Here is a 12,534-nt window from a genome sequence, read left to right on the forward strand (position 1 = left end):
AACACGGGAGGGCGCGGGCACTGGGGAGGGAGTTGGGAGAGCCTACTCAGGAGCACGCACTGCGGTGCAGCGAAGGTCCACAGCGACCAGGCTGGCACCGCGGGCACCTCAGGGGAGGGAGGGGCGCGCGAGGATACCGCCCATTTCTTTGTAGGCAAGGGTGGATACACGTACGCTCGCTAAGTCCTTAAATCGTACAGGGTCATTTATATATACTCTCCGGACAGACGCCGTTACTTCATAAAAGTTCGCTCCGGCGTCGCGGGCGCGGGTGATAGCGCCTCGGACACGCGTGACGGGAAGCGCTCCCTGCTCCGCTCAACCGAGCTTCCGGCCCAGGGACCGGCTTCCTCCTACGTCACGGCCCCTGCGACCCCTAGCGGCTCAGCGCCGCGGGGACCCAGCGGGCTCCGCCCCCAGCAGTCTGGTGGGCGGGACTTCCGGGAGGCAGGACTTCCGGCAGCTGAGTGACGGGCGCAGCATCAGCATCAGCGGCGGCGGCTGAGCCCTGAGGCGACAGCGGCTGCGGCGGCGACAACGGGCCGCGGCCTCCGGACCACGGGCAGCCGGGGCGGGCGGGCGCGCCGGCGGACAGCGGGCCGCGCTGGCGGCTGCGGTGGCCACGATGATGGAGATCCAGATGGACGAGGGCGGCGGCGTGGTCGTCTACCAGGACGACTACTGCTCGGGCTCGGTGATGTCGGAGCGGGTGTCTGGCCTGGCGGGCTCCATCTACCGCGAGTTCGAGCGCCTCATCCACTGCTACGACGAGGAGGTGGTCAAGGAGCTGATGCCTCTCGTGGTGAACGTTCTCGAAAACCTCGACTCGGTGCTCAGCGAGAACCAGGAGCACGAGGTGGAGCTGGAGCTGCTGCGCGAGGACAACGAGCAGCTGCTCACCCAGTACGAGCGGGAGAAGGCGCTGCGCAAGCAGGCCGAGGAGGTGCGTGGGCCGGCTGCGCCGGGGCCCCGCCCGGGGACCCCCGCCCCGCCCCGCCCGGGGACCCGCCCTCAGCCCCCGCCCTGCGCGGGCCCTTGCTCCAGCCCCGCCCAGCCCACCAGTGCCCCCGGGGCCCCGAGCCCGACCGGGGGGTGAGCCCGATCCCGGGATGAGCCCGACGGGGTGTGAGCCTGACCCGGGGGTGAGCCCTGGCTCCCCTTTCCTCTTGGCAGGCTGCTCCAGCTGGGAGCCCCAGCCCTGAATCACCTGGCGTCCCTGGGGGACCTTGCCACCTAAACCTTCCCGGGCCGCCTCTGTCCCCCTCTCGTCGCAGACGCCAGTTCGTTTTGCTTTTGTGTGTGTGTTTTACGCAAACGTGTTCTAGACCGCAGTTGCTACTTCTGGTTTGCTGCAATTCTAAACCCTTCCAGAAAGGGGATTTATGGTCTTAGGGTTCTGCGGCCAGAAGAGGTGTTGTCGGATCTTTTCTGTGCCTCTCTGACCCAGTGTTTTGAGGGTCGGTGACTTGGGTGAATTTGGTGACTGACGTAAACACATAACCAAAGTCATGGTTAGGTTGCTCTTGCATCAGATGAAAGACTCCAGGTTTCTGGAAGTGAGTGCTCTGTTCTGTGGTTTCCTCCTTTGGGAAGATGGTCAGCTCATGTGGGAAAGGCTGAGAAATTTCACTGTGGCTTCTGAGAAGATAAAAGTAGAATTTTGAAGTATTCAGTCGTCCTCTCGGATACCTCCATAGCCTGGAGCTCACTTATTTGTGAACCGGTTAGAAGAGTCATGCATTGCAGGGAACACCTCTTACCTTCATTCATTCGCTGTGAAATCTTTAGCCCCATTGGCAGAGCCAGGTGGATTCAGGGGGCCTGGGTTCTCCTTCCTGCTTTGTGTCTGTGACCTTGCCCATGTTACCTGCCCCTCTTCCGGATTTTGATTTTCCATCAGTCATATGAGTCCGCTGCCCTGGGTGATCTCTAAGCCCTGAGGTTCTGATGTTCTTCCAGGCACTAGGTGATGATGCTCTTTGACTTATGAATAGGAAGTTTCTTATTAAATGAATTAAATTTCTTTTTAATTAATTCGGGTTAACACTTTTTTTTTTTAAATTTTAGTATTGAAATGGAAGATTGCTTCAGTATCTTGGCGTTTTCTTAAGGCAGGGCAGTTTATGTCCTCTTCATTTGGTTTAAAGCATGTTTATAAAATTCCACCATGCCTTGTGTTGTCCCTACTTACGGTGGCTTATTTTGTTCCGGGGTTTTCCATCCATCTGTCAAAAGGAGGTTGCCTATTGATAGGGGTGCCAGGCTCCACCAGAACTGATTTAGGACTCTCGACTTAAGGGGGTGCAAGAGCTTGTGGGATTCTAGAGTTCAGAGTGGCCCTAGGCATTTACTGGGAAAAGAACTGGTCCTAACTGGGGGTGGGCCAAGGTCACATGGCCTAGAAGAAACAGGCCAGGACCCAGTCCTTCCATGTCGTGCTGCTATGGGGGGGCAGAGAGCTGGGGCTCCCCTCACCAGCCGAGGGCCGGTGGCTGCCTCATGCTGGGCAGCACCGCCCACTTCTCTGACTGCTCTCAGCCGCCATTTGATGCCTCACTGAGGTTTTGAGTAGGTTTGTTTTCTTTCGTCCTGTATCTGTGTGGTCAATGTAGTGGAGGAGAAGAAACTCAAAGGAAAAAGATGGACAGCCTTCAGGTTGAGAATCCTAACGTTCTAGCCTAAGAATTAGCTCTGTGTGGATGAGGCCCCTGCTCTGCTGTGCTCAGTGTAGCCATGACGAGAGTGCCTCTGGCCTTCCCGCTGCCGCCCCTGGACTGAGAGCTGGGTGCATGCACCGCCTGGGGAGAGTGCCCTGGAGGCCGAGCCCCACCCCCGCCCCCACCATTAAGAGCTGCCGAGCAGAGCCACAGAGCACATGAGCGCTTGGCTGGTGGGCAAGCAGGCTGTGATCTGATGGTTATAATGTGCCCTTGGAGAGACCTCACATGAGGTTACAACCAAGAAAAGGGCCAGGGACTTCGCTGGTGGTCCAGTGATTGGGACTTGGCCTTCCAGTGCAGGGAGCGCGGGTTTGATCACTGGTTGGGGGGCTAAAATCCCACATGCCTAGGTGCTAGGAAACAGGGATGTAGAGCAGACAATATTATAACAAATTCAAAAGACCATCCACGTCAAAAAATCTTTTAAAAAAAGGAGGGGGGTGGCAAACTCTGTGACCATTTTTGCACTTGAGCTCATTTACTAAATCCAGCAGACAGAAAAGACATGGTGGCCTGGCTTCTTTTTGCAGGCGGGGCCTGAGAGCAGAGATGAGGGCCTGAGACCCGGGAGCCGGCCCAGCCCCGGCTGCAGGCGTGTGTGTATGTGTGATGCAGAGTGGCTCCTGCTCTGGGGTCACCCTGCTCAGGAAGGCTTAGTCAGAGCTGGGTAACCTGAGCTGCTGCAGCCTTCCAAGCACTCGGAATCTGCAGAGTTAGAGGGAGCCTGGAGCAGGGCAGATAGCCCTGCCCCACACTTCTTGACCGTAAAAGCCGCAGTGAGAGGTGGCAAGTATGTTCTTGACCCCAGGTGGCTCATCCATGGGAGCGACGGTAGCTAGAGACAGCGGAGCCCGGGAGGGGGCCAAACCCAGAGTCTGCAGGCTCTGGGGTGCCAGCCTCGCCTCTGAGAGCCACACGCCCTGCAGTCTATCTCCCCCTCTCTGGCTGCCCTAGCCACGTGGCACCCCCTGTAAAGCCAGTGGGTTGCCAGAGGTGGCACATTGCTTTCATCTCAAGTGCCAAGTCCCATGATGGGCTGTTGTTTGCCTGGAGAATTGCGGCAAGGTCGGTCTAACTGAGTCAGGGAAGAGCACCTTGATGAGGTGGCCTCGGCTGGCCAGCCTGGGGTGCCTCGATCTCTGACCATGAGGGTTTTGTCCCTGTCATCTGGGCCAGCGAGTCCCGCTCAGACTTGCAGGACTAAATGGATGCTGCTGGCTTCTGAAGCCTCTACAGAGACCTTAAAAATGCTGAATCTGTGTCCTATACAATGTGTTTAAAACCCACTGAGTTCTTTCTCAGTGGGAAAGGAGATTGGAAACGGGCATTTGATCAAGACGGCCGGGCGTGAGTGGGCAGCCCACGTCGCCCTGCCCACGGCGGCCCCAGGGAGGCTCGGGCCGCAGCCGTGTTGGCTCTGATCCTGAGCAGCGCAGGGCTCAAGCGCAGGCTCGCAGGAGGACAAGTGTCCGAGAGACAAGGTGTGGGTTTACTAGCCTTCCTCTGCCTGAAAACCTTCTTGGCCCTAAAGAAACTACTACTGACACACCCCCTCCTCCTCCTCAGCGACTCCAGTGCGGTGAGATGGGGCTGTGGGTGTTTGCTCAGCATTTACAAGCTAGACAGTTTATTTCTATCCAAAACTGTGTCGAATCACCTTGTACAGAAGTAAGGCTTTTCACTTGAGATATTTGAACAGCATGAAGCTAGAGGGGCAGAAGCCATCGTCCGACTCTACAGTGAGGCTCACTTGGCGTTTCCCATAAGTGAATCATCGCGCTGAATCAGGAGGTTTTCTTCCTGCGTGCCACGTTACAGACGTAGACTCACCCCTGCTTGGACAGGTGTGCAGTTTCTTCTTCTGCCGTGTTGTCGTGTTAAAGCAGTTGGTTTTTTTTTTTTTTTTCAGTTCTTAGCTTTTCTTAGAGGAAGCCATTAAGATTTGGTGCCTGGATCTGCCTTGCATGGTCGCCTCTAAATATTGGTCCATTAGAGCTCTACAGTCACACCAGACTCTCCCTAAACATGGAAACAAGCAGGCCCCGCAGGGCAGAGAGTCTCTGCTTCCTGCTCAGCCAGAGGTAGTGCCCTTCTGGTCCTTCCTGCTCCAAGGTCGGGTCCCACAGAGATGCCAGCTGCCTGTGCGTGTGTGCCCAAGGCAGGAGCACGGCTCTCCTCTGCTCCTGCCCCGTGCTGAGCTCTCTGGTTCCTGGAGGGCAAAGCCGCCCTCTGTGGTTTTCAGCCATCCATCCATCCGTCTGTCTGTCTGACACAGCTCTGTGTGAGGACAGAAATTTCCGCTGTGTTATGTCCACACAGGCCCACACTTCACGTGTGGCTCAGGCTCCTGAGGATAAGTTTTTATTTTTTTTATGTAATTTAAATTAATTTAAGTTTAAATAGCCACACGTGGCTGAGCTGGGGAACTGGGCAGTGCAGCTGTGGATGGTGTGGTTCAGTCCTGTAAGGGCAGGCAGGAGATGATTCTGTGACTTGTTTCATAGCCTCCGGTAAGAAAAGGGGGAGTGTTTTTCCTTCAGTGAACATGTTCTACAAAGAGAGGAGACCCCAAAGTGTAATGGGTTTTGAAACAGAAGTACAGAAGAAAATATTAATGAGAGAAAAAAAAAAAAAAAGGTATTCTAGCTATTTAGGAAACAGCAGAGAGGTGATGAAATTCTCGAGAGGCTGAGGAGAGGTCTGGAGGGAACTCCCAGCACCTCGAAAGCTCACAGTTAGAGCCCGGCCTTCTGTTCTGTTCTTTGTGAGGTCAGAACACTAAACTGTAATGTTTGAAGTGTGCGGTTTGGTGACTTTTGACACGTCTACACCAGAGAAACCATCCTCACAGTCAAGATGACGCTGGCCTTCACCGTCCCCACATTTCCCTGCGCCCCTGCCCCCGTGGTCTCTCCCCGCTGCCCCTCCACAGGTGACCACGGGCTGCTCCCTGTCACTGTAGCTTGGTGTGCGCTTTCTAGGACTTTGTTCAAACGGAATCCTGCAGGATGTGTTCTTGTCTGGACAGGCTTCTCTCACGGGCAAAACGACGTGAGGTTTACCCGGGTTGTGGTCCTTCTTTCATTCATCCCGTCCTTGCCGAGTGCAGCCCACTGTGGGGCGTCGATCAGTCCCCTCGGGAAGACGGGCAGGAGAACCAGGCGGTTAGAATGCGCTAGTAGCTGGCGGGGTGTCCCAGGAGAGCGTCCCTTTCACCGGGACAGGGAAGGCTCACTCCCCATGGAAGGAAACATTCGCCAACACCCAGAGCCGTGGAGTCATAAGTCAGTGGCCTTGTCTGAGCCCCTCACGGTCAAGAGATTTGGGAAGCACCAGGTTCGGCAGAGCGCAGCTCCAGTGGTGGCTTGTGAGACAGGGTCAAGGCGCTTGGACTCTGATCTTCAGCAGCGGTGGGCTCCTGGCCCTGCCTCTGCTCCAGCGCCCCGGGGGCCCTCCTTCTGCTCAGCTGCAGCTGGGGCTCCTGCCCCCTCACCCTGTGCGGCCCCTTGCAGCCCCCTCCCCCAGCAAACTGGACCCACATCCGGGCGGGTCCCCCTGCGTGAGGCCTCGGGCTTGCGGTGTGTGCTTCCGGACACAAGACCCCGTCCTTCGGTCTCTCCTGTTGGGCTGAGAGGGAGATAAAAGCCAAGAAGGTTAGGAAATTGAAGTTTGTGTAAACTGCTCAGAATGCTTCAGAGAGCACGACCTACTGAAGAGAAACGTCCCCCAGGGAAGTTTCTCCCAGGTCCAGACACTCAGTTTTCGTCTTATCTTCCTTTTTGTTTCCTTCCTCTGGTACCAACCATGTCATATATAGTAAAGAAATGTAATATGGATTTCAACATGCAAAGTATATATTAGTATTTAACATAAAATGCTTAAATAAGTATATAATGTATTACAGTGTATAGATTTTACACACACATCTTTCCTGTCTATCTTACCAGCTCTTGAAAATCGGTGTGAATTAAACCAGTGCCATTTGTTGGAATTTCTCTCAGGCGGATGCTGATCTGCCTTTAACCTCAATGAAGAATCTTTGCATTTTTCTGAAATGAATCCAACCTAGTGCTTGGGTTTCTTTCCACTGTCCTGATAGCAGGGTACATGTGTGCTAAGTCACTTCAGTCATGTCCAACTCTGTGCGGCCCTTTCTGCTGTAGCCTGCCAAAATCCTCTGTCCATGGGATTATCCTGGCAAGAATACTGGAATGGGTTGCCATGCGCTCTGCCAGGGATCCGACCCAGGGATCGAATCTGCGTCTCTTATGTCTCCTATATTAGCAGGCAGGTTCTTTACCACCGGCGCCACCTGGAAGGCCCAGCCTGATCGCAGACACGTGTCTGAAGCTTGAATGCAGACATGCCCTCCCTCCCTCTCTCCCGCCTGCCCACACTGCACTGTAGACGTAAACGATAGCAGTCAAGGGATATGGGAAGAAAGCTGGGAAAAACCTCCAAGGTGTGAGGTCTCACAAGTTCATCACGTCAGTGAGCACCCGGTAAACACTCGATTGTGACAGAAGTCACTGGCAGCAGCTGGGCACTAGCCGTCATCCAGAGAGGGGTCTCCCCGGGCGCAGAGCCTGCACCGCTCTGCCTGCCTCAGATCAGACACCCCAGAAGAGGCTTTTTCTTTTGGAAATACACTCTGCACCTCACCCTCAGGAAGGAATTACATGCAAAAGAACAAAATCTTTGATCCCTGTTGAGTATGTTTCAATTCAGCCAGAATTGAATTATCTCCTGTGTGTGACCCTGGCCTAAAGGACATATGTAAGAGGGAAGGATTGGAGTTAGTGTCTTAATTTACTTTGCCTTTAAGTAAAATAACTCTCTGTTGTGATCGTTACTAGAACTCTAATGACTGTGCTACAAGGAGCGATTGCCCAGTGACCTCTCTCACGCTCTGAACTTGGGGCTGCTGGCTTCTGTTGCTTTAATCTTGTATTTGACACAAGCAGTCAGTTTACTCCCTAAGTTGGATTTTATGTATAGACTGGAAAGAATGCTCTCGATCAATGGGACACTGAGAAAAGCCTCCTTGATTCCTGGATTTTACAGGAGCCCACATCTCAGGTTACTTCCGTGTGTACCTTGAAATTCACCAAAAAGTAAATTCCAAAAACTAACGCTGAATTTAATTTTAAAACAGAGCCCTTTTTTTTAGTGGGAGGGAGGGGAAAGTGTATCTTAGAAACAAAACCTGCAAAGAGGATCGTGTGGTAAATTGGTATCTAGACGTGGGAATCAGGGGTTTCCCAGCTCAGCATTCCGGTTAAGTCACCCTGATGCCTTTTCCTCAACTGTCAGTTGTTCGTCGCTGCTCTTTGGGGGCAAAAGACTGCTTGTGAGATGGCTTTGAACCTCTGTGTGTCACTAGGCGCTAAGTGACACTTGGGATAGCCTTGGTTGGACAGATGACATTTCCAAACAAACTCAGATCTGTGGTGCATTGGTGTGTGTCTTTTTCACTTGGCTGTGGCCAAGCCTTCTGGGGGTGTCCCAAGGACATACCATGCGCGAACCATGTCTCAGACAAGAGATTCATTCTGTTTCACCATCCAGCACCAAGCTGACCCACTCGACCCAAATGCTGTAAATTAAAACTTTTATTCCTCTCATTCCCATTCGTATTGGATACATTGAAATGGCCATATTCAATAAAAATGGAAAAATGTTTAGCTTTCTTATGGAAGACTTCTTTATAGACCTAACTTACCCTGCGCCCCACCCCTGAAAATTCTTGACTCTCTTAAATCTTAAGCAAATGGTCTAGGACTTCCCAGATGGTCCAGTGGCCAAGACTCCGAGCTCTCAGTGCAGGGGGCCTGGGTTCGATTCCTGCTTAGGGAGCTAGACTCCGAATGCTGCAGCTAAAGATGCTGTGTGCTGCTTAACTAAGACCCAGTTCTGCCAAATAAATAAATATTTATTTAAAATAAAGTAAATGATCTGTAAATACAAATACTTTCTGCTTCCTTGAAAACATCTATTGGATCTTTGTGACCTTAACCCAGTTAATAGAGTTCCCTCCTGACCCCTCGCCCCGCCTCCCCAGCTGCTACCCGCTTTCCTCACTTCACCCCCCAGCCTCAAAGGCCCCTCTTCATCCCACCAATCGTTTCTCATTTGTCTTACTTCATCCCAAGTCTCGCCCTGAGGATTGCTTACCCAAAGCAAAGATTCAGTAGCTGCTGCAAGAGACTTCCCTGGTGGTCCAGTGGCTAAGACTCCCCGCTCCCAATGCAGGGGCCCAGGCTCGATCCGCCGTCAGGGAGCCAGATGCCACAACTAAAGACCCTGAATGCCGCAATGAAGATCGAAGAGCCCGTGGGCCACACCCAGCGCAGCCAAATAAATAAAAATCAACGTTTTAAAAATTAGTAAAATAAAGAAAATGATCTCTAAATAAAGTATGTTCTGCTTCCTTGAGAACACCTATTGCACTTTTTGTGACTTTGACCCAGGGGTTAGTTAGTTCCCTCCTAACCCCTCTCCCCGCCTCCCCCAGCTCATTTTGGAGAACTGTGATTTTCAACCACTTTTCCGCACTCACTTCACCACCAGCCTCAAAGCCCCTACTTTATCCCATCAGCTGCGCCTCACTTGTCCGGGGGATTCTTACTTCATCCCAAGTCTCACCCCAAGCAGTTCCTCATACGAACCAAAGACCCAGTACCTGTTGAGTCTTGGCCAGGCACTAGTCCTACACATTGTTTATCCCTCATAATATTTGACGAAGGTGACGTTGGATCTTCCGTTTCAATTGAAGAGCTAGCTTGCCTCTTCATTAACTAAAATTACTATAATGATGTTGTAAGAGTTTTTTCAGGAAGAGAAGAAAGAGGACATCTTTCAAGCTTAGCTTAGAGCAGCGTGTTGCGTGTGTGATGCTTCCGTGGGTGCAGAGCTCCTGAGGAGCCCCTAGTCAGCTCTAGGCTGACCCCCGAGGCAGCGGGCAAGGAACGGCTCCTCCGCAAGTGCCAAGTGCGGTGGTCGCCGACCCACCAAGAGCCTTCAGCATCCCGGCGCTGGTCCAGCCCAGCAGAGGCCGAGGGATGGCCCTCTAGTTGGCGGAGGTCCCCTGTGAGTTTCTAGGGGCTTCTCATTCATCTGAGGAGATGCTGCCACCCAATGGTGATCGCAAAGCAATGAGCTGATTCATGGCGTGACCAGGCCTCTGGGGACTCATCTGCATTGGATTTTTTTTCCCTCAAATATTTTGTTTTAAATCAAGAATTATTCAATTAAACACTTTCTGAGCTTCCTTAGTAGCTGGTAAACAATGCAGGAGACCCCGGTTCTATTCCTGGGTCAGGGAGAGCCCCTGGAGAAGGGATAGGCCACCCACTCCAGTATTCTTGGGCTTCCCTGGTGGCTCAGCTGGTAGAGAAGCCACCCACAATGCCGGAGACGTGGGTTCAGTCCCTGGGTTGGGAAGATCCCCTGGAGAAGGGAAAGGCTACCCACCTCAGTATTTTGGCCTGGGTTGCAGAGTTGGACACGACTGAGCAATTTTCACTCACTCAGCAACTTTTCAGGCAAGAATACTAGAGCAGGTGGCCATTTCTTCCTCCGGAGGATCTTCCTGACCCAGGAACCGAACCTGTGTCTCTTGTGTGGCCTGCATTGGCAGGCCAATCCTTTACCACTGGTGCCACCCGTGGACCGAGGAGTCTGGCAGGCTACAGTCCATGGGGTCGAAAGAGGCAGGCACGACTCGGCGACTAAACCACCACCAGCACCACCTGGGGAGCCCCTCTGTGTTGGGTTTTAGTGACCACCTATCAGGACAGATTTAGAAACATCTCACTGACCCTCTTAATCTGCTTTCTCTTACGCTGTCTTTTGCTTCAAAATCGTTTTAGCTGTCAACTATGAGACGCAGGTAACACGATGAGATACAGGTGGGAATCGTAGGGAAACGGTTGGTCCCGCAGAGTGCTCTTCTTTGTGTAGAACCTTGGTGTTCCAGCTTGGACGCGGGCCCAGGCTCGGTTTATAGGGAGGGAGAATTTCGCTCTTCCCACTTCCCGCCTTCCTTCTGCCCCATCGCACCTCTCTTCACTGGCTCAGGGTGAGATTTCCCTTCCTCCCAAGTCCAGCCCTGAGCATTTTGTCATGAAAAACAAGGACCCCTTCCTGAGGCCCAAAGAACCGATGCTTCCTGGCAGGCAAAATGCTGATTCAAAAAATTCGTGCCAAGTCACTTCAATTGTGTCCGATTCAAGAAATAAACACAGTAAATGGGAGGACTTCCCAGGTGGTCCAGTGGCTAAAACTCTGTGCTCCCAGGTCAGGGTCCCAGGTTCCATCCCTGGTTGGGGAATTAGATCCCACATGCCGCAATTAAGATCGAAGATCCCTCGAATATCCAAAATGAGATGCAGCACAGCCAAATCAATAAACCTATAAATAAATAAATAAGTGATTGAGGAGGACTTTCCGCTTAATCAAGAAGGATCCACAAGTGGGAATAAACGAAGTACTGGTAAGGAAGGCGGAAGAAGTGGACTGTGTATCGGCCATTAGAAGATGCTATAGCACTGCACGTTTAAGGAAACCTTTGGTTACTGGGTCAGATAGAGACTGAAATAGTCTTAGAATCTAGCAGATGACAAAGGTAGCCCTCAAAGCCATGAAGAAAGGGTAAATTACTAAGTGAATCAACTTCTATGTTGCACACAAAGTACATCCTGGGAAAAATACTTGTAGCATAGAAGACAAATTCTTGAATGGATCTAATAAGTCCTTACACATTGTTAAGAAAAGTAAGAACCTGTAGCAGAAAATTGGAGAAAGGACATAATGAGCTGTGACAGAGGAGCCTGGCGGGCTACGGTCCATGGGGTGGCAAGAGTCAGACACGACTAAGTGACTAAACCACCCGCAGAGCGAGCTAGAAGTCCAACAAGAGGCAATGCTAGCTGAGTAGAGTCTGCCCTGCACACACAGACCCTCAGGGGAACATACATACAGCTGTCAGAAGTGGGCATGGTAGAATACCGCTCTTAGTGTGGAAAGACGTTCTAGTAGAAACGAAGGAGTGAGTCAGACCCAGATACCATGTACAAGATGACGGCACGCCCAACACAGACACACACACACAAGTCTGGAAGAATGTCACCCAGTTTTATCTGGTGCTCTCTGGATGCTAGAATTTGGTTTTGTTGATTAATCATTGATAGCACAGCAGAACTATGTTTTTTTTTCTAAGTTCACTTAGCACTGTCATAAGATTTTTCTATAAAAGTATATGTTTATATCACTTTTTAGTAATGGGAATTAAAATTACCCAATTTAAAAATTTTCTTTACCAGTCGGTTAATAGTATGTCTGTTCTCCATATGCTGGTCGTGACCACAGTCATTCAAACCCGCTTATTTTCGCTTTTCTTGCAGCTGCACCGTTTGTGTGCGTTTTCCTGGCAGCGGGTTATATATTCTGCATCATTTATTTTACTTAAGTTGTATGTGATGTCATCAGTGCAGAGTTTCCTTCTCACTCCCTTCCCTGGTCCTGCCCCTCTTTGTCACTGTTCTGGGTGAGGCATCCTGCGGGCAGGAGCCCCATGCTTTTCAGCACAAAGACCTCTGCAAAGCTGATGCGGGGAGAAGCGTCACTGGGGCCCCGAGTGGGGCTGAGGGGCTGAGTGCAGGTGTTATGGGAAATAAAGCTGTGGCCATCGTGAATTCATCAACTCCCCAGATGCCTGAAACCTGGAACCCACAAGCCGCTTCACATTCCCATCCCCTGAAGCCTCTTGACATCCTCAGAACCCAGCTGACATGTATACTTCCTACAAATGAAA

General features: G+C 51.9%; 1 protein-coding gene across 12 annotated transcripts in view; it reads left to right on the forward strand.

The window, feature by feature from the left end:
• Positions 1–447: 447 nt before the first annotated feature.
• The window catches only part of MAPK8IP3 (mitogen-activated protein kinase 8 interacting protein 3), a 44,015-nt gene continuing 31,928 nt past the window's right edge, over positions 448–12,534 (forward strand). For all 12 annotated transcript variants that reach the window (XM_027961817.3, XM_027961822.3, XM_027961819.3 and 9 more), the window contains exon 1: positions 448–943. In XM_027961817.3, coding sequence (XP_027817618.1) covers positions 626–943 — 318 coding nt within the window. In that variant the 5' untranslated portion in view covers positions 448–625. The remainder of the gene's footprint in view (positions 944–12,534) is intronic.

The sequence above is a fragment of the Ovis aries genome, chromosome 24 (assembly GCF_016772045.2).
Source record: "Ovis aries strain OAR_USU_Benz2616 breed Rambouillet chromosome 24, ARS-UI_Ramb_v3.0, whole genome shotgun sequence".
Classification (NCBI taxonomy): domain Eukaryota; kingdom Metazoa; phylum Chordata; class Mammalia; order Artiodactyla; family Bovidae; genus Ovis; species Ovis aries.